At 34.3% G+C, this 22,524-nt stretch overlaps 2 protein-coding genes across 4 annotated transcripts in view; one reads left to right on the top strand and one right to left on the bottom strand.

Annotated features, from left to right (window-relative positions):
• The first annotated feature begins 7,120 nt into the window (after positions 1 to 7,120).
• On the top strand, positions 7,121 to 8,257 carry lyz (lysozyme). The gene is made up of 4 exons (XM_055181482.2): positions 7,121 to 7,324; positions 7,475 to 7,630; positions 7,767 to 7,842; positions 8,032 to 8,257. Exons 1-4 carry the CDS (start codon positions 7,189 to 7,191, stop codon positions 8,099 to 8,101), a joined length of 438 nt encoding a protein of 145 aa, XP_055037457.1. The 5' UTR covers positions 7,121 to 7,188; the 3' UTR covers positions 8,102 to 8,257.
• A 7,173-nt stretch (positions 8,258 to 15,430) lies between these two features.
• Positions 15,431 to 22,524, bottom strand: part of chodl (chondrolectin) — a 26,362-nt gene continuing 19,268 nt past the window's right edge. For all 3 annotated transcript variants that reach the window (XM_055181480.2, XM_055181481.2, XM_055181479.2), the window contains exons 2-7: positions 21,245 to 21,590; positions 20,861 to 21,018; positions 20,529 to 20,579; positions 20,328 to 20,414; positions 17,852 to 17,948; positions 15,431 to 15,679 (exon numbers count right to left, since the gene is read on the bottom strand). In XM_055181480.2, coding sequence (XP_055037455.2) covers positions 15,595 to 15,679; positions 17,852 to 17,948; positions 20,328 to 20,414; positions 20,529 to 20,579; positions 20,861 to 21,018; positions 21,245 to 21,590 — 824 coding nt within the window. In that variant the 3' untranslated portion in view covers positions 15,431 to 15,594. The remainder of the gene's footprint in view (positions 15,680 to 17,851; positions 17,949 to 20,327; positions 20,415 to 20,528; positions 20,580 to 20,860; positions 21,019 to 21,244; positions 21,591 to 22,524) is intronic.

Below are 22,524 nucleotides of genomic sequence, written 5' to 3'. Positions count from 1 at the left end.
ATTTAATTTTTGCTGTTACAGCACCATTGGTGTAATGCTTTGAGACTATTCCTATAGGGGGCGCCATTTGAATGCAAATGCATCTCTGACTGGTTTATAATTGTATGACAATAGTTTTTTTTATTCATTTATTTTTGTGCCCCCACATCAATAAAATTCTATTTTAGAAATCTTGCACTGAATTTTTTACTAGATTACTTAATTGAAATGCTTTACGACCAATATTCATACTGCATGCAGTTGGGTTGCATTAAAGTTAGCAGCTATTGCCGGGACTCTGGTCTTCTTGGTTAGTTTGGTCCTGCTTGAAACTCAGCTGAACTCGAGTCATCTTGTTCTGGCTTTGATCTGTGCTTAGATCAGGCTGTATCAGATATCCGCACTGGCGTGATGAGACTACTTTAAAGACTTTGTGAACTTGCCAAAATGGTGAAAGAGGTACAGGGTAACATGAGACTATTTTAGGATATTTTTTGTGTTTGCATGGTTACATCACCCCACCCTTAACCCACAACTGCCAAAGTCATTGTCTAGCAAATGGCATAATGATTTGTTAAATGTTATTGAATTTTATACAGAATAATCTCTTGGAAATGCATTAAATCACTTTACAGTCTCTTCATCCACAGACTTAACTTGAATAGTCGATGCTTTGCAGGGTCTTAATATTACCATTTCAAAAGAGGAGAAGATATTAAAGGGGACATTTACAAGACTTTTTTTTAAGATGTCAAATAAATCTTTGGTGTCCCCAGAGTACACGTACATGTACAGTACTAGCTAAAAATACCAAATACGGTAGATAATTTATTATAGCATGTTAAAATTGCCACTTTGTAGGTGTGAGCAAAAATGTGCCGTTTTTGGGTGTGTCCTCTAAAATGCAAATGAGATGATCTCTGCAATAAATGGCACTGCCGTGGTTAAATAATGTAGGTTAAGGGGTGGTATTATCCCCTTCTGACATCACAAGGGGAGTCAAATTTCAATGACCTATTTTTTCACATGCTTGCAGAGAATGGTTTACAAAACGTTGATCTTTTTCACATTTTCTAGGTTGATATATGCACTGGGGACCCAATTATAGCACTTCAATATGGAAAAAGTCAGATTTTCATGATGATGTCCCCTTTAAGTGTTGTGTTTTATTTAACATGTGATGATTGTAAAAACTTCATTGTTCTAAATTAGCATCCGATTTCATTACACATTTTATTATTAGGGCATGCATGCATGCATGGATGCAAAGTACTCGCCTTTCAGCAAAATTCACTTTTTTTAAAGCTGGCATAATTATTCGCTAAACTTTTTTAAACACCACCTGTAATTATTCAAATTGATCACTTGAAGGGGGACTTTCAAAGTTTTAGATCTAGGATTAGACCTTTTTTTACCCCTTATGTGTTTATGTGGTTTCTGAGCATAAACATCGTACTTTCTGTGCTTCCAGACTAAAAATACTAAATAGTGTAGGACAGTGGTTCTCAAACTGGGGGGCTGCAAGATGGTGCCAGGGGGTCCCAGTTTTATTACATTTTATAAAATACATGAATATATCATGAATTCTGTATAATTAAACTTAAAAAATAAAGCTACTAACCAAAAGCACTACGTTATATAATTTAATATGTTTTTTTTATTAAAATTTTAAGTTTTAGAAATGTTTTTGTCATAAATTTTCTTTGAGGGGGCCGCGAAGGAATTTGCCATACACAAGGGGGGCCGCACGCTGAAAAAGTTTGAGAACCACTGGTGTAGGAATGTCCTTGTAAACCACATATGTCAACAAATGTGAGTTTGCATCAATGTGAGTGGAAAATTTTACCCAAATGCAATATGTCTCATCACTGGTGTGTTTGTGTGTTTATAGATTGGTGATGTGAGCATGCAGAAGGCAAACAGAGGTGACTTTCTGAACTGTATGTACTGTGTAGTGCAGGCCAGCGGTGGTACTGTGCTGATTGATGGCATAAACATTGCCCGCGTGGGTCTCTGCACAACCTCAGGAGATATCTGCAAATCATTTGTCAGGTTAGCAAAGCAATATTACGTTTGCATTTATATGTAGCTGATGAAACTTGCTAGATCCAGCCAGAACAGAACAGAACTAATCAAAGACTTGAGGGGAAGGAGTGCTGACAGGTAACATAACTATTTCAATGGGTGTGGTAAAAAGAATGTTATCAAATATTGTGCACAATACAGAACTGGCTTAACCAAGTCTCCACCATAAACATGATCTGGTTATTGTGTTATTTAGAAATGATTTGTTGTGTGCTTCAGGCTCCTGTACTGTTTACGGGTCCCCTGAGGGCCAACCTGGACCCATTTGTTCAGCATACTGACACGGAGGTGTGGCTGGATCTGGAACTCCGCCATTTGAATGGGAGCGAGTTCGAGAATTGCCTGATCAGTTGCTGCACCCTGTTCGAACACACGTCCATCGCTTTTAGGTGTGTGGGAAATCTTGTAAATATTTTACCTCAAGCCAATTTCACATTTATGTAATATTCAAAGTTTTATTTAACCAAAATGTACTTAATCTTAGCTTTGTTTTTTAGGAGGCACAAGCCTTTAAATAATGTTCTCAGTTTGTAGGGAAAACAGGAATTGCTCCTGAAATCACTGTGATTGCTAACAGTTCAGTGTTTACTATTATGACCAAACTTGTCTTAATTTAACAATATTTGGTTAATTGTCACCACGTTTAAATTAAGTAAAATTATTTATTTACATTTTATGATTTAACTGTAATAAATTCATTGTAATTCCCTCGCGAACCACAATGGGTTCACAAGCCCCAATTTAAAGTGCACCTATTTTATTGCTAAAACAATGTTATTTTGTGTATTTGGTATAATACAATGTGTTCACGTGGTTTATGGTTAAAAAACACATTATTTTCCACATACCGTGCATTTTTGTATCTCCAGATTTTACTTTCTGAAACGCACATATTTGAAAAGCTCTGTGTCCCTGATTGGCCAGCTAATCTGTACGTTGTGATTGATCTGAATATCTCTCACGTCAGCTGGAAACGTGACGCTTCTTACCATGTTTGAAAGATTCGCGCACAATGCAATGCTAATAGGAGTTAACTTACAGGCTGTGAGGAATTATGATAATGTCGGTCTTGTCTACATCACCAATCCCAGGAAGTAAACTGTTGCCTACAATCCATGTGTTTGCTGTAGTCCAAGAAAAGAGATTTACATTGGAGATAACTCGCGTCATCATTTCCTTTGAGGTATGTACCTTTTGCATTTTTTTAACATGTACTTATACACACCTACACACCAAAGGAAATGTAAAAACGTGAATCGCACAATAGGTCCTCTTTAAGTATTTCAAATAACTTCAAATGCCTTCGGAAGTAAAATGATACATTTGTAAAAGAAACAATTCATATTTTCAGCTTATTCAGTGAGTGATTCGTCACATATAAATTACAATATAAATTATTGTAAATAATCGTATTTTGGTACTTTTTTAAGCACTTACAATAAGAGTGATAACCATATTTGGTGTGTACAGCTGATATAGTTGCATCTCTAGCAACCTTTATGTACCGGCACAACAAACACACTGTTGTTATGGTTAAACTATTTCTCATTCTTGTGTTAAAGCCTTGGGCAAAGGAGGCTGCTATGTTTGGCAAGAGCCATGCTTGCAAGGGTTAACATCTTCATTGTTGAAGAGTCTCCTTCTTCTGTGGATCTGGAAACCGAGCACTTGGTCCAGCTGCACTGTACTAAGGACTGCACTGTACTATTCCTCCCATTCACCTTCATGCACAAGTCAGTAACAGTTGTTTTATGCAGTCTGTCATTCATTCAATGTCAGATATTTAAGTAATTTATAACCTGTTGTTGTTGCTCCAGGGTGTTGGTGTTGAACATGGGACAAGCTGTGATGTTTAAATGGTACTTCCACTCTCATTCAGCAGGGGTCGCTGGTCAGTCAATAAGAGGTGAACTGTTGTGAAGGGATATTATTTGAAGGGATAGTTTACCCAAAAATAAAAATTCTGATCATATTAATTCACCTTCATGTCATTTAAACTGTATGAGTCTTTTTTCTGAGAAACACAAAAGAAGATCTTGAGAAATGTCTGGTTTTATGCTCAGTGAAAATCAATGTTGTTTGATTACCAATGTTTTTCATGTATCTTCTTAAATCATCCAGGTTTGGAATGACATGAAGGTAAACAAATGATGAAATAATTTTATATTGTTAACCCTTAACAACCTGTGCGGGCTACTATAAAATGCTAAATCACGGTTTGGGAACATACATTTGCGAATTTTGCACACACTTTTATCCACAGTGCATTACAATGTATACATTATTTTAATGTATGTGTGTTCTCAGGGTTTGAAAACCCTGACCTTTTCCAATGGTCTATTACTGAGCTGGCACATGAGCAAATATATAGTTTTGACAATCTGACCTTGCATCAAATGAATTCATGAATTAATGAATTGACAGGTTTTATGGCTTTGTACACTTACTGTCCCAAAAATGCAAGAAAAGGAATGAAATGTTACATACAATGAAAAGTTCAAGCAAAAAAAATAAAAAATGTCAGCCAGCACATTCACAAACAATCTAGCAAAGTTACATTTTCGGTAACACTTTACAAAAAAGTTCATTAGTTAACTAAACTAATAATGAACTGCACGTATACAGCATTTATTAATCTTTGTTCACATTAATTTCAGCAATTACTAATACTTTATCAAAATTGTGTTAATGTTAGTTAATGCTCTGTGAACTGACAGGAACAAACAATTAAAAACTTTATTTCTATTGACAAAGATGAATAAATGCTGTAACAGATCTATTGCTCATGGTTTGTTCATTTTAGTTAATACATAAACTAATGAACCTTATTGTAAAGTTTTACCCATATTTCTATCATGAGTGCTATACAACATTCACATGGTATTTTATGCTACCTTTAAAATCGGAATAGGGCTATCTATAGCAAAATAATTTAACACTTGATACTTCCAAGAACATTTTACAATAAAATTGCTTTGCACATGAGGTGTGCACCAATATTACTTAATAAAGCATCAAACATGACTTATAGGTACTTTTTACTTAGGGCCTTGGGGATGATTGTGTTTATGATAACAGAGACGTTTGAGCTCTCTGTTGACACATCTTATGTTCTCAATATACTAACCAGTTGTTGTCAGTTAATTGCAATGTGTATTGCATTAAGAGGCAGTTTTTTGCACAAGTTTTACAAATTGTAGCTGTCACAACATCTTTACAGAACTGTCCTGTTGAACCAAAACAGGTTCTGCTCTACCAAAACTGAAATAAAAACAGTTTGGTGTTCTTGATATTTTAATCAATTAAGACCAGTGGTTCTCCTATGGGATGGTGCCAGGGGCCCTCATTTTATAAAATACATTAATTTATCATAAATACTGCGTAATTAAACATCAGAAAAATATAGCAACCAACTAACAGCACTACAGTGTATAAATTAATGTTTTGTTTAATTCAAATTTTAAGTTTGGGTTGGTCTTTCGGGGGCTGTGAAGGGATGCGCACCCCTAAAAGTTTAAAAAACTTCAAGTTTTATTTTTTAAATAAATGACAGATTTTTGCTCTGAATGTTTCTTTTTACAATGGCCTGTTTTTTCCTATATATAAATTGCACATCTTAACCAAAGTGAAAACCGGTAAAGTGAGAAAAAACTGGTAATGTGAGACACTTAATCAACTTCTGTATTATTATGTGTATTTCTTGCCATTACTAATAATAGGCGTTAAATTAAGATTAGGCCTAAACTAAGGTTGATGTGGCCTACTTTAAAAACAAAGGCAATGACACATTAAATAAAAATGTCCTTCATTGCTATTGACTTCATGCAGAGGTGTAAAGTACTCTAGTATTTTTACTTTAATCAAATAAATGAAGTATCTGTATTTTATCAGAGCGTTTTTCTTTGATAAACTTTAACTTCACTACATTCCGATGCATAATACTGACTACATTTCACAAAAGCAAGTTGTTTTTACATTTAATACTTAAATACATTGAAATTAAATGTAAAGTATAAGACAGTACAAGATTTTAATGTTTATGTTTATATGAGTAAAAGTACTTAAGTACTATTAAGTATTAAAAAATATTTAATGTGAAATGTAGTGGAATAAAAAGTATAATGTTATGCTTCAAAATCAATTGAAGTAAAAGAAAAACACCCTAGGGTGGTCCTTATAATGGGTCAATTGTTTTATTTAAATGTTTAACTCTCACCCCCTATAAGATATCAATAAAAACACACTGTGCAACAATTTTTTTTGTTCCTAATATCTAGAGGTTGCTCAAAGCCTTTGAATATTTCAGAAATCACATATTTTTGCAAAAACTGTACCATTTAAAAATGCACAAAATGCATAAAACTTGCTTCTTGGTGGGTAACTTTAAGTTATTTCAGTCTCTTCTGATCCGAGTAACCATATAGCGGACTTGCTTCGTGTTGCTTTAGCCATGAGTGTATATTGTCTATTGTGTTTATTTACATTGAAGCTTTCTTGCTTTGAAAGACATATCACAACTACAACAGGAGTTTTAATTGCATGGAGCATTGACAAATAAGTTAATTGCTGCCATAAGTATATATTATTAAACAATTATACATGCTAGCACAAAGTATCACATAATACACAAATATGTTAAACTTCAAGGTCTTAAGCAACCTCTATTAATTAATATAAAAAAATGCCCATTTATTTATTTATTTATTTATTCAAACAAACATATTGGTGGGCTGAGAGGATAAACTTTTAAAAGTTGAAAAATAAGGACCACCCTACTGTTGATACTTGCATATTTTAATAAAGTTAAAATACTCAAGTATTTACTTCATGCAATATACAGACATTCATGCATGCATGTATATATTTATATGTGAGTGTGTATTTAAGCAGTTTGAGAAGTACAACAGATTTTTAATACAATCTCAAAGTCAGTTATTACCTCATCAGGCATAACTGAAGCAACCCCATCATCTGTAGAAATCCAACAGCAGGCACTTGTGAAAACAGCTTGCAACACAAACCTTCAACTTCACCTATAAATACTCTCAAAAGCATCTATCCTGCATCTCAACTCCTCTTCAGATAGCAGATTTGAACACTGTCTTTCAAAGCATTAGTGCAGATATGAGGGTGGCTTTAGTGGTCTTGTGTGTGATGTGGCTGTCCTCATGTGAGGGCCGCAAACTATCTCGATGCACTGTTGCCCGTATCTTCAAGCAACAGGGACTGGATGGCTATGAGGGATTCTCACTTGGCAACTGTAAGTTCACCTACAATCTCTCACATTATCACAGCTCTTTGTTGGTATTGTTGTGTTAACTTGATTGACATATAAAGCGTGTATCTTTAGCTTTTATAGTTGTATAGTCTTATATTTCTTGGCCATAAACCTCTCAATTAATTTCAACAGATGTGTGCACTGCCTACTGGGAAAGCAAGTACAAGACCCACAGAGTGCGCTCGGCTGATACTGGGAAAGACTATGGGATTTTCCAGATTAACAGTTTTAAATGGTGTGATGATGGAACACCAGATGGAAGGAACCTGTGCAAAATACCCTGCACAGGTATTTTAATCTATAATGCCAAATACATTTATCTAAGTGAAACATTTTTGTAATTTGGCTTTATTGTATATAAAGCACATTTTTGTGTAAAACTTGCTCTGCTCTGATTGTATGTAAATGTTTCTTCTCTTGATAGATTTGCTCAAGGATGACCTGAAAGCTTCGGTTGAGTGTGCAAAGAAAATTGTGAAAACAGGAGGACTGAAGTCATGGTAAGTATTGTATACATATGGGCTTAAATCATTTTGCATAAATGACAAAATCTATACATTATATCACATTAATAAAAGTTACTTGTCATTTTGCCTCAAGCTCTGCTTATTATTGCCTGATGTCTGATTGTATTGATCTTGCATTCATGCATTTGCATTTTCACTGAATGTTTTTATCTGTTTCTGCAGGGACACCTGGGACAGTTATTGTAATGGCCGTAAGATGAAACGCTGGGTGAAAGGTTGTGACTTAAACTAGACCTGATTCCTCTTAATTTGCTATAATGCCCGCAGAGTGTGTAATACATGCATTTTTTGCCCCTTGGCTGATTTTTTTAAAACTAAATTGTCATTATTGGGATTTGTAACCTTGCATTTTACAAGTTTTGAGATGTACATTAAAGCATCTTCTCAAGTTCTAGTTTCATTTGTGCTTATTTTTTCCAGCTGAACCATATAACTACAACTATTCAAAAAGATATACATTGTTGAACAATTTAGTTATAGCCTACCCAATAGTTTTTCTAGCTGAATCAGATGTAGTAGCAAACTGTAACCTTTGCTGTAAAGCATGTAGCTCAATCAGAATTGAGGGAACTTTGCTGCTAAAACTAAAACAATAGGCGTAACTGTGACACCACTGTTATGGGTTCGAATCCCATTGTTTTGTTAAATTAGTCAAATGTGACCCTGGACCATAAAAAGATAGAAATTGAGATTCACATCATTACCAAAAATGAATAAGCAATATTACCATTGATGTATGGTTTGTTAGGATAGGACAATATTTGACCGAGATATATGGAGGACCACAAGAGTCATGCAAAATGTAATAAAGAACTTCAATATTTAATAACTACCTGTACAATAAAAATAGCAATTAATACATTTGTTTAATGTATTAATCTATAAATAAATAGACAAAGTTACAAAAAAAAAATCATTATAACATTTTATTATGCAATAAAAAGTGAGATTATAAAAATAATGTAGAAATTAAATATTGATCAATTAATAATTTGTTCAAATAATATAAAAATTTACAGAGACAACATAAAACACTCAATGAGTTAATAGTTTTGAGTTGCATTTACAAATTCTTGGTTAAGTAGTGGAGTTTCAAAATGTATTTCAAAAAGCGATTTAAAAAGAGAAATAAATAACTGGATTTATAAATTGAACTACAAATACAGGTTTAAATTAGGCATTTAAAAAGGGCATTTCCGTTTAACATTTCTGTTTTCATTTTCTCTAACTTCTTATTCTTTTCGCTATTCGATTTGCTTTTCGTTTTAGCCTCTCTATTTAGCTTTTCCGTGACTCTTTGGGTCCTCATCCGAGATCTATTAATCTGCGCATTATGTACAATCAGAGCCAATAAGCGAGCTTGTTACATCCACCTGGCCATAGCTTATTTGCATTTCTCATTTAACCATTTGCAAGGACCCAAAGAGTCACGGAAAAGCTAAATAGAGAGGCTAAAACGAAAAGCAAATCGAATAGCGAAAAGAATAAGTAGAACCATTGAGAAATGAAAACAGAAATGTTAAACGGAAACGCCCTTTTAAATGCCTAATTTAAACCTGTATTTGTAGTTCAATTTATAAATCCAGTTATTTATTTCTCTTTATAAATCGCTTTTAAAATACATTTTAAAATTCCGTTATTTAATTAAGAATTTGTAAATGCAGTTTAAAATGATGAACTTATTGAGTGTTTTATGTTGTTTTTGTAAATTGTTAAATTACTTTAAACTATTTATTAATGGATTAATATTTAATTTCTACGTTATTTTTATAATCTCACTTTTTATTGCCTAATAAAATGTTACACAATGATTTTTTTTGTAACTTTGTCTATTTATTTATAGATTAATTAATGCATTTTTAAACAAATCTATCAATTGCTATTTTTATTGTCCAGGTAGTTATTAAATATTGAAGTTCTTTATTGCATTTTGCATGACCCTTGTGGTCCTCCATAGGAGATACAACTATTTGAAAAACTGGAATCTGAAGGTATTGAAAAAATCGCCTTTAAAGTCTTTAGCAACTGCATTCACTCACAAAAAGATTTGATATATTTTTGTCATTAATTTTACAAAATATCATCATGATCTTTAGATAATATCCTAAGGATTTTTGTCATAATTTTTTTATAATCTTGACCCATGCATACATTGTATTTTTGGCTATTGCAACAAATATATAATACCAACCCAGTCTAGAGGCAGGTCGGGTTATAGTAACGAAAAATGTGATTAATTTATTCGTGTTTGATGACACGAATCTCCGCTGTTTTTTGTGTCTCTGGAGACTAATGTATTTTTCTTCCTTTCCAGCACGAATTTTTATCAATGGCTGTTCGTGTCTGTGGCACGACTTTCTTTATCGTGTCATTTTATATTTAGTTTTCTCGTTGTTTTCAAATTTTTGACCATTGTCGCTTTAAGGTTTGGGTTAGAATCACTTTCTCCGACTTCCTAACCCTAACCCCAATTCCAGGCGAGAATAGTTTTAAAACCGGACAAAAAACATGTAGAAACCAATGCATAAAATTACATCCTAACGCAAACCCCAAATCTAACTCTAACCCCAAGCGACAATGATTTAAATATAGGAAAAAACAATGAGGAAAAAAATATATAAAATGACACGATAAAGAAAGTCGTGCCACAGACACGAACAGCCATTGATAGAAATTCATGCTGGGATGGAAGAAAAAGACATTCGTCTCCAGAGACACAAAAAACAGGGGAAATTTGTGTCATCAAACAAGAAAAATTAATCAAAACTTTCATTACTATAACACAACTTGCCTTGAGACTGTGTTGAATACACCCCTACTACTAAGTTTTGTGGTACAGAGTCACAAATATTATGTGTTATTCTCATCCTCATTGGCTACCAGATGCCTCTATGGTATGAAGATGCATTACACATGTTTTTAAATATTCAAAACCCCACCTGAATGCAATTAAACTGATTATCATTACCATAACCTCATTGATTAGCATTTGATGGCTTTGACATTTACAGAGCAGTCAAGATTTACAGCTTTTACATTAGGAGGAGGAAACCTCATGCGGTTGATGTCATTACCAAGCTGTATTTTGGTTTTAAAAGGCTCATAGCATGAAAATCTGACTTTTTCCATATTTAAATGCTATAATTGGGTCACCAGTGCTTCTATCAAACTAAAAAACGTGAAAAAGATCAACCCAGTAACTTTGTTTTGGTAAACAATTCTTTGCAAGCATGTGAAAAATTAGGTCGTTCAGATTTTGCCTGTTTTGTGAGGAAGGTAGCAAGGCCAATTGGAATAATACCACCCCTTAATCTGCACTTTCCAACCACGGCACTGTCATTTAGTGCAGAGAGAAAAGGGGGAAGAAAAAAATAATTGTCAGCACAATTGAGTTTCAATTGCAACAAACCACCATCATTGTGATCCGTGTTTGCATTTCATCAGCTCATTTGCATTGTAGAGGACACACCCCAAAACGGCACATTTTTGCTCAGGTCTACAAAGTGGCAATTTTACGCTATAATTATTTATTTGGAGTATTTTGAGCTAAAACTTCACATACGCACTCTGGGGGCACCAAATACTTATTTTACTTTTTTTTTTTAAATCTAACAATATGACCACTTTAATAAAGAGAAATAAAGATCTGTGTTTGGATCTTGGTCAGACAAAGTCTCTAATAGGCTAAAATCACCCCCCCCCAGAAAGGAAAGGTTTTTTTTCTTTAATTCTACGCTGTGTCTCTAGACTAGTGATTACAGTCATATCTATAATTACCAGATCCTGAAAGTGTGACGTGACTTCTCCTGTCTGAGCCGAACACTGATTCATTTAATTGACTCTGTAATTAGCAGTGTGCTTTAAAGTCTATGCTGTCACTAATTGTGGAGCAGGGTAAATCGCATACAAAGTACCACATCTTTATGGTGTTAATGCGGTCTGGTTGATATGTCACATGGTTCGCTCTCTGCCTAACAGCTGGACCCCTAAAAGCATTTAGATCTTTGTCTCTGTATTCATGAGTTTTCTGCCTGTTTCTCATAAACAAATACAAATCTCCAGTGGGAATCTTATGTAGATTCGGCTTTCATCAAATTGCTAAAACTGATCAAAGTGTTTGTTTTTTGCAAAATAGCTTTCTGTGTTTTGTTAAACATGAGATAAGGACATGAATTATGTGATTATGACTATTTGCATTAAAAGCAAAAAGCATATCAGTAAGATCCTGCATAAGCCATTTTATACACTATCAGAAAAAAATGTCCCAATATGAAGAATTTGGTTCCAAAATGGGATAACTACGTTTTTAAAGAGGACATGTCACAAGACTTTTTAAAATGTAAAATAAATCTTTGGTGTCCTCAGAGTACATATATGAAGTTTTAGCTCAAAATACCATATAGATAATATTTTGTAGCGTGCTAATTTGACACTTTGTGGGTGTGTGCAGGGATGAGTTTTGGGTGTGTCCTTTAAAATGCAAATGAGCGGATGAAATGCAAACACTGATCACAATGATGGTGGCTTGTTGCAACTGAAGCTCAATTGTGCTGTGAATTATTTTCTCTCTGCACTAAATGGCAGTGATGTGGTTGGATAGTGCAGATTAAGGGGCGGAATTATTATAATAAGATCATAAGGAGAGCCAACTTTCAATGACCAAATTTTTAACGTGCTTGCAGAGAATGGTTTACCAAAACAAAGTTATCGGGTTGATATTTTTCACATTTTCTAGGTTGATAGAAGCACTGGGAACCCAACTATAACACTTAAACATGGAAAAAGTCAGATTTTCATGCATGGCCCCTTTAAAATTTTTGTCAAAACATGTTTATTAATCATGTTTTTATTGTGTTAGCTGTATTTTATTAGTTATGAAGTTTGATTGATATTAATTGGAATGCACAATCAAAAAATACGATTTTTGAAAAATTAAAGGAACAGTATGTAGGATTGTGGCCAAAACTGGTATTGCAATCACAAAACTTGTGGCTAAAACTGGTACTGCAATCACACAGCTGGTGGCCAATACACAAAATGACAACATAAACATCAGTTGAGGGCTGCAACTCCACTTTTTGAATGACAATATCCTGGCCGGACCACTGTTGTCAGTGATATAAGTATTTGAAATGAAAATAATTTCTTAATGTCTAGTGACATATCAGGGCCATTTTATGATTAATTTATATACATTTCTTACATACTGTTCCTTTAAGTTATCTTGTTTTGGAACCAAACTCTTCATATGTACCCCAGCTGTCACTGGGCTGGTACCCTTTCACGCCGTACAGCTTTGGACCCAAAGAGTTCATATTAGTAGCTCAGATGTACAAATTGGTACCAAATGTATACATATCTGTACCTAATGGTACATATTAAGTCCTTTTTAAAGGTACTGCCCCAGTAACAACAGGGGTACAAATTTTGACCTTTTGGTCATATTTTGAACTCTTGTCAAATTTTGGAGCCACACAAATGTACCAACACATTTTACACTTTTGTAGTATTTTTTAATCCGTGTACACTTCCAATTCACCATTCTCGAAAAATATACAAAAGTATTAATAATACATCTCAAATTCAAACACGCAACAGACCCACACTCACAGAAACTGAAGACAGTGACTTCCTGTGCAACCAGACGTACTTTGGATACAATATTCCTATGAAGCAATTCAGTTTTATGCTTTAACAGCTGACAGCACAAGAACCTGCTGATTTTCTATATGCAGTAACTGTTGAGATGATCAAATATTCACATGCAAAACAAAAGTGGCAGCTCCAAACTTTGCAACTGCATCATACAAAAATATGTACATTTCTAAATTATATAATCCTCAGGTTGTTTTTAATGGCTTCCCCTGCGGTTACAGAACAGACGCTACACAACAATCCTTTCAGTTATTTCGAGAATGACCACATGTTTTAACTTGAATCTAACACTATTAAACTAGCAGATCGATGTACTATGCACTGTACATGATATTTTGGCATCATTGCTAATGCATTCAACATTATCAGGAGAAATGCTTGAGAAAAGTTATTAACTTATTATCTTTTTTTTTAATTCATCTAAAACCTTTTGAAGTTGCATGATGCTATTTTCTGCTTTTAATGCGCTTTTAGTGATACATTTTTACTTTATTACTGTCAGTGGGAAACCTTAATTCCTCTTTTTATGTGATTCCCACTTGGACTCGTCTTTATTACAGTAATTTAATTGCTCACTGTTTGGTGCCAGTTAGCATTACTCGTCCCTCAGGAACCTCAGGTCAGACTATCTGACAGAAACATGAAATGCAGAAAAAGATCAGAGAGTGAATTGAAAATCTGAACAGTTTGAAAGATGATGAAAAGCGTCTCTAAGCTATGGAGGACCACAAGAGTCATGCAAAATGTAATAAAGAACTTCAATATTTAATAACTACCTGTACAATAAAAATAGCAATTAATACATTTGTTTAATGTATTAATCTATAAATAAATAGACAAAGTTACAAAAAAAAAATCATTATAACATTTTATTATGCAATAAAAAGTGAGATTATAAAAATAATGTAGAAATTAAATATTAATCCATTAATAAATAGTTCAAATTAATATAAAAATTTACAAAAACAACATAAAACACTCAATAAGTTCATCATTTTAAATTGCATTTACAAATTCTTAATTAAATAATGGAATTTCAAAATGTATTTCAAAAAGCGATTTAAAAAGAGAAATAAATAACTGGATTTATAAATTGAACTACAAATACAGGTTTAAATTAGGCATTTAAAAAGGGCATTTCCGTTTAACATTTCTGTTTTCATTTTCTCTAACTTCTTATTCTTTTCGCTATTCGATTTGCTTTTCGTTTTAGCCTCTCTATTTAGCTTTTCCGTGACTCTTTGGGTCCTCATCCGAGATCTATTAATCTGCGCATTATGTACAATCAGAGCCAATAAGCGAGCTTGTTACATCCACCTGGCCATAGCTTATTTGCATTTCTCATTTAACCATTTGCAAGGACCCAAAGAGTCACGGAAAAGCTAAATAGAGAGGCTAAAACGAAAAGCAAATCGAATAGCGAAAAGAATAAGTAGAACCATTGAGAAATGAAAGCAGAAATGTTAAACGGAAACGCCCTTTTAAATGCCTAATTTAAACCTGTATTTGTAGTTCAATTTATAAATCCAGTTATTTATTTCTCTTTATAAATCGCTTTTAAAATACATTTTAAAATTCCATTATTTGGTTGAGAATTTGTAAATGCAGTTTAAAATGATGAACTTATTGAGTGTTTTATGTTGTTTTTGTAAATTGTTAAATTACTTTAAACTATTTATTAATGGATTAATATTTAATTTCTACGTTATTTTTATAATCTCACTTTTTATTGCCTAATAAAATGTTACACAATGATTTTTTTTGTAGCTTTGTCTATTTATTTATGGATTAATTAATGAATTTTTGAATAAATCTATTGATTGCTATTTTTGTTCTCCAGGTAGTTGTTGGATATTGAAGTTCTTTATTGCATTTTGCATGACTCTTGTGGTCCTCCATACTAAGCACGACGTGTGTACAGTAAAGTGAACTATATGTGTAACTGACTGTGCGGACATTGCCACACATTAGCTTGCTTTTGAAATTACACAACATTAACAACCAGACGAGAATCGGGGTTAAAAACCCAGAAACAGAGCTGCTTGGATGATGGAGATGATATGTGGTTCTTTAAACCTCCATGCCACTGTCCGTCTTTGGGGTCTTGGAAATCCAGAGAGTTGATTGGTTAATGCTTGTTTTGGTCCGTGGTGTACTGTATGAAAAAATATATATATTAGAAAAGCTCCCTATTTGTAGTATGCAATACTTTATGTGATGACCAACATTTGCATTTCATTTACATTTATGCATTAGGCTAATGCAGTGGTTCTCAAACTTTTTCCACGTGCGGCCCCCCTTGTGTACGGTGCATTCCTTTGCGGCCCCCCCAAAGAAAATTTATGACAAAAACTGTTCTAAAATGTAACATTTTAATTATTCAAAACATATTAAGTTATACAAAGTAGTGCTGTTGGTTAGTAGCCTTATTTTTTTAGGTTTAATTACACAGAATTCATGATAAATGAATGTTTTTTATAAAATGTCATAAAACTGGGGCCCCCCTGGCACCATCTCGAGGTCCCCCTGGGGGCCCGGACCCCAGTTTGAGAACCACTGGGCTAATGCTTTAATCCAAAGCGACTTACATTGCATTACAAGGTATACATTTATTCAGCATGTGTGTTTCCTGGGTTCAAACCCATGATCTTTTGCGCTGCTACCACATTGCTCTACCACTGAGCTATACATTTCATGCATTTGGAAGACACTTTAAAAAATGTATTATAAAAGATATGGCCAGTTCTCTTTATAAAATCTGCTTTGATTTTTTTGTTAAGTTTTACTGGAAGAATTTAATAGCATAAAAGATAGTGGACAAGACATTTAAAGGTTTAACTCAATGAACAGATGGAAGTAAAAGCAGCTATTATTTCCCCCCTTGTTTTATGCATACTCTTGATATCGTATTTAATCATAGGAGCAAGTGGCAAGCATCGTAAAACAGACAAGCATCATCCGTTAAGGAGTTAAGACGTTTATCCGAAAGCTTTGAACTCGCTCCAGGAAGCCTTTTACTGAATAGCTCACACTTAGTCATTGCCAGCGATTAAATGCATTGTCTGAGTCTGCCCCAGCGATCGAAAATATGTTAAAAAGACATCATCCCGTAGGAGCTAGAGCCATATAAACATACAGTAATACATTACACAAATTAATGTTATGCCAAGAATCATCTGGAAGGCTAAAGAGAGTTGAACTGTGTTTCCTTTCTGTTTAGAAGGTGATGGTATGGGTTGGCTTGGGGAAAGAAAGGCTTGCCTCAGCAGTTATGTTGGCCCATTCCATGCCGATCTGGATATTGACGGGAGAAGCTGAAATAAGACTTTGTCTTTAGTGATGTACTGCGGCAGACCCCCCCCCCCCCAAAAAAAAAAAACATTTATGCCAGATGCACACTAGTATAATAAATGCACTGATGGTGATTAGTACGGACTACACTGAAGTAATCAAGGTAAAGTTTTTAGGTTAGCGGGGGCAGCCTAGTATTGGATCTTCGCTACTGAACACAACCATTAACAAAGATATAACAGGAGCACACCAATTACTATAAATAGGTAACAATGCAATGCTCAATATGGACACTTTGGCGACTAAAGTTCCGCCTTCCAGTTATAAGAACCAATCATCAATCAATAAAGATGATGGTTCTTTAGGGCAGTAGAAGCAACCTCGAAAAAATTTGGTTTTAGTGCAATTTGTGCTTAAGTAGATAGGAATTTAGTGTTGCATGACTGAAATAACTTCCCTGAGGCGTTGCAAACATGGTCGGCTAGTGGTGCAAGTTCCCTGTCATCATTTACTCATCCTTGTGTTGTTCTAAACATGTATGAATTTTTTTTCCTGATGAACACAAAAGAAGATATTTTGATAAATGATGGTAAACACACAGCAGATAGTGTCCATTGACATCCATAGTAGGAATAAAAAATATGATGGAATTTAATGGGTACCATCAACGGTGTGCTTACCATCATTTATCAAAATATTTTCTTCATCATTTATCACAATACTTTCAAAATATTTTTTCCTACTATGGAAGTCAATGTTTACTATCTGCTGTGTGTTTACCATCATTTCTCAAAATATCTTATTTTGTGTTCATCAGACAAAAGGCATTCATAGAGGTTTAGAACAACATGAGGATGAGTAAATGATGACAGAATTTTCATTTTAAAGTGAACTATCCCTTTAAATGGACTTTGGTATAAATTAATAAAGATTTTGGTGTAGAATGCTGGTGAGACACTATTGTGCATAGCACATTACATTGTGCATTAGCATCGCTCTGAATGTTATTTACACTGATTCGATCTTAATGGCTCACCTCTTGCTCAACATCTGGAAACAGCAACTCCCTGAAGCCACCAAGATCAACAATAGTAGTGGAATGGTGGGAATGATCACATAGATTAGCAGCATACCTAGAAAAGAAACAGTTATCCGTCATATCCAGGAGTTATGCTGTAGGGGTAGTGTAAGTTAAATGGATAGTTCACTTAATAAGAAAATTCGGTAACAGTTTACTTGAAGGGGTGTTCATAAGACTCACATGACACCTTCATAATCATGACATGACATGTGTCATGAACATGAAGGATATTTTATGCACGTTCATGACAACTGTCATTAAGTGTCATTTGTTCAATTATGTCACCTTCAATGCAAAGATGACATTGTTTGAGATGTCTTTGTTATGACAACTTGACATAAACCAATAATCATAACTTGTAAATCTGTCATAAACATGACATAGCAGAATAATTATCAAACTTAAGATAATTATAGCTTTATGGGTTAACATTACATTAAACTGTCGATGTCATTAATGTTAATACTGTTAACACAAGTGTTAAAGGAATATTCCATTTTCTTAAAAGAAAAATCCAGATAATTTACTCACCACCATGTCATCCAAAATGTTGTTGTCTTTCTTTGTTCAGTCGAGAAGAAATTATGTAACATAATTGTTTCAAAGGACTATAAACGATCCCAAACGAGGCACAAGGGCCCTAACCAGCGAAACGACTGTCATGTTTGACAAGAAAAACAAAAAATATCCACTTTTAAACCACAACTTCTCTTCTAGATCCTGTCCAGCGCGACCTAACGTAAATGCGTAGTGACGTAGGGAGGTCACGTGTTACATATATAAAACGCAAATTTGCGGACCATTGTAAACAATAAACTGACACAAAGACATTAATTAGTATCCGTTGACATACAACAACGTCGGAACGGTCCTCTTTCAACACACTTGTAAACACTGGGGCGGAGTTTCGCGTTCGTCCTCTGTGACCTCTTGACGTATTGCGTGGGGTCGCGCTGGCGCATCACGATCGAATCTGGACGAGAAGTTGTGGTTTGAAGGTGGATATTTTTTTTCTTGTCAAAAATGACAACCGCCTCGCTAGACAAGACCCTTATGCCTCGTTTGGGATCGTTTATAGTCCTTTGAAACTCTGTTGAAAAAAACTGTTAAGTGTTGAGTTAAGTATCAAATGTTGGGCTCCACTAAAGTCCATCAAAAAGAGAAAAATCCTGCAGTGTTTTCCCCAAAAAACATAATTTCTTCTCGACTGAACAAAGAAAGACATCAACATTTTGGATGACATGGTGGTGAGTAAATTATCTGGATTTTTCTTTTAAGAAAATGGAATATTCCTTTAATACTCTGTCAAATAATTTTTAATACCATATCAAAATGCAACAGACACGTCAAAATGTTAAACTTAACTTTATGTATGTGCACAATACATAAAAAACCGACAACTAACAGAACTTTCTGAAATTTTCTGACATAGAAGAAATATACTAACAAAACATTTAATTAATGAATTTAATGTAATTAACTGTTTTCGAGAGATATTTGGACTCAATGCTGCATGGCTTAACCTATTGTACTGTTTTCATTTAATTTTAGGTGAATCATTTTACAAATGCAATAAAATATAATATTATAAATTTTAATTATTATTATTATTATTATTATTATTATTATTATTGAATGATTGATTTTAAACACATGGAGAAAACTTTAAAAAAAACATTGTGAACTGAAGAATATTCATGACATTGTTATAAAACTATTTGACATAGTATTAACACTTAATGAGATTTTAATGACAAATTAAATTTGTATCACTGTAGTTGAGGTCAAGAAAAATATTCATGACGCTGTTGTAAAACTAAATTCAATTTGTACCACTGGTAAAAAGTGGTCAGTAATGTTGTCTTGGTAATGTTAAGTTGTCATGACAAGTTATGATGTATTGGTTAATGTCAAGTTGTCACAGCAAAGGCATCTCAAACAATGTCATCTTTGCATTAAAAATGACATAATTTTACAAATGACACTTAATGGCAGTTGTCATAAACGTGCATAAAATCTCCTTCATGTTCAGGGCACGTGTCCTGTCATGATTATGAAGGTTTCATGTCAGTCATGAATTTATTTTTTCTGATGAACACAAAAGAAGATATTTTGATGAATGATGGTAAACACACGGCTGATTATAACCATTGACTTCCATAGTAGGAAAAACACATATGATGAAAATCAGTGGGTACCGTCAACTGTGTGCTTACCATCTTCATCATCATTTATCACAATACTTCCATAATATTTGTTTTCCTACTATGGAAGTCAATGGTTCGAATCAGATGTGTGCTTACCATCATTTATCAAAATATCTTCTTTAGTGTTCATTCAAATAAAAACTCATGACATGAGGGTGAGTAAATGATGACAGAATTGTCATTTTTGGGTGAACTATCCCTTTAAGCTTTAAAATCATTGTTACTTGAGGGCCCAGGCATGATGGGTTGAGGGCTTTCGTCATGGTTGACTGGAGGCGTTCTTCTTTCCACCTGATCTTCATCGGAAAGATCTAATTGACATAATATAAGAGTTGTTTGGTAATCAGTGTCAACAGTGTGTTAATCTACAACTTTTAAAGTCTGTAGTTAAGTCAAATGTTGTTTGATCTGTCTTGGCTGCTTACCAGAATCACGCCCTGCAGGTCTGTCACCCTGCTCTTTAACCAGGTAGCTCTCTGCTCAGAATAACATTTTACACTCACATTAGTATATAAAAATTGCCTGCAAATTACCAGTATATGTTTTGGATACTGTTAACAGCTCCGGTTTCTTCTAGGCTTCTTAAATTTCCAATCCAGCTTTTCCAAAAAGACAATATTTCTCTCCAAGCTTCACAAGGTAGGAATGCTGGTACACCAGCTAGCTTAGTTTTGCACTAAAGAACAAAACCAAAGCCTGAACATTCCTAATGATCTATGTTGGTCTTTTAGCAGTGAATGTGCAAATCACCCAGTACCTGGTTCATACTTGCAGATAAAATTGTGCTTCATATTGCACCGGTCATCATTCCACTGATAGAGGTACGGCCCACCAGGCCCGGCCTGAGCTGTTGGTTGATGGTACATCACCACGCAAGCTTCTCCTCCACAGGACGGTTCATCAGCGTACCAATTTCTGCAGAACAAACAGCATAATATTTAGGTAAAAAAACACAATTGTGATTTATTGTTTTCTACATAAAAATCCTATATAATGTAAAGAACATTTTGTGAAATATCCATGATATCTTTAATACTGACTAAGGTCATGAAATTCAATTTTGATGCTTCTAATCTTATACTTTATTTAATTGATGAGACTTTAGCCTGGATTTTTCTGACACAAATATGAAACATCTTACCTAAACTGTGAGACACCTTCATCTGTCCACTTGTACAGGTTGGGACACGATGCGAAACTGCCGGGCTCTGGAGCGCTCTCGCTCTCCACACGAGTCAGACCGATCCAGAAGTCTCCATCTGTGATGCTTGTTCCACTGACGGCACCGGAGGAGGATGAGACGCTCAGTTCTTTCAGGAGATGTTCGATGTGCTTCTGCTCCGCTGGAGTTTCAATGCTCAACAATGAACCACCGTCCATCTGGCACGCCTCCAGAGCCTCCCAGAACGCCACGCGACTCGACACGTCCTTGAAGTAAGCAATCTTATAACATGGATGCTCAGGACTGCCCTGACACACAGTTTGACCTGGACAGATAAAATACATACTGTATTGTTTTTCATTCATTAACATCATCACGACTATATACTATATATAAAGGTACAAATATCTAAAAAAAAAGCACATATCAAATTCTATTATACTATGGTTCCTATGTAGATGATTTCATAGTAACTTTTTAAGAGGAATTTAAGAGCTTACATAAATCATTCAGATATTTAAAGGATGCTCAGTTAAAAGACAAAATAAAGGTTTGCATGGTGCCGGGTGAGAGAGAACAAGGCAATGAATTTGCATTTGGAAAATATCATACAAATTCATCATCATTATGTAAACTTAAAGTACACTAGTGGGTTCAAGAGAGCGAATTGTAACTGTGATTAATACACAGACTGATAAAAGTCTAATAATAACATTAGCTCACTGCCCAGGATGTACTTTAAATAATTGCTTGGTCCAGATCTGCTATATCATCAATTTGAGCTCAGTAATGGGCCAGGATAAACTGGAGGAAAACTAGACTCAGCAATTTCCCAACCAGCTTCCTTAGCTTTCTTCCTCAATTCCTGTCTTATTGGTACAGTTTTCCTCTTCCGAGCATGACACATTCAGTCAGTGCAGCTTTCCAAAAATTCAATTTCTCTTGTCACCCTCAATAAACCCTGATCACACCTTAGAACTGATTACCATATTTCAGTTTTTCCTTGGCAAATTATTTTAGTTGAGGCGCACCTGTAAGCTCTCTCACGTCTCTTTCTGTCAATGTTTAAAACATTATTAATTTTTTATGTCCCTAATTCAGAAAGTATTTTACAAAGTCCCACAAAGCTTTACATTTTTTCTTTAGGACAAAGAATCTTTGGACAATAGAACAAAAACTGACAAATTTTGGGGTATTGAAATTTGCCCATAAAAACAGAGAGTTGTGTTTATTACAGTTTATAACTTACAATTTAGGAT

Source organism: Misgurnus anguillicaudatus, chromosome 25 (genome assembly GCF_027580225.2).
Source record: "Misgurnus anguillicaudatus chromosome 25, ASM2758022v2, whole genome shotgun sequence".
In the NCBI taxonomy this organism is placed as follows: Eukaryota; Metazoa; Chordata; class Actinopteri; order Cypriniformes; family Cobitidae; genus Misgurnus; species Misgurnus anguillicaudatus.
Note: the sequence above shows the minus strand (reverse complement) of the source record. Positions and strands in the feature narration are given on the sequence as shown.

Bases quoted from the DNA above. Each gene is read 5' to 3' on its own strand.
- lyz (XM_055181482.2), top strand. From the start codon at position 7,189: ATGAGGGTGGCTTTAGTGGTCTTGTGTGTGATGTGGCTGTCCTCATGT. The intron at 7,631-7,766 runs GTATTTTAATCT...TTCTCTTGATAG, and splicing joins GTGCAAAATACCCTGCACAG to ATTTGCTCAAGGATGACCTG. The intron at 7,843-8,031 runs GTAAGTATTGTA...CTGTTTCTGCAG, and splicing joins ACAGGAGGACTGAAGTCATG to GGACACCTGGGACAGTTATT.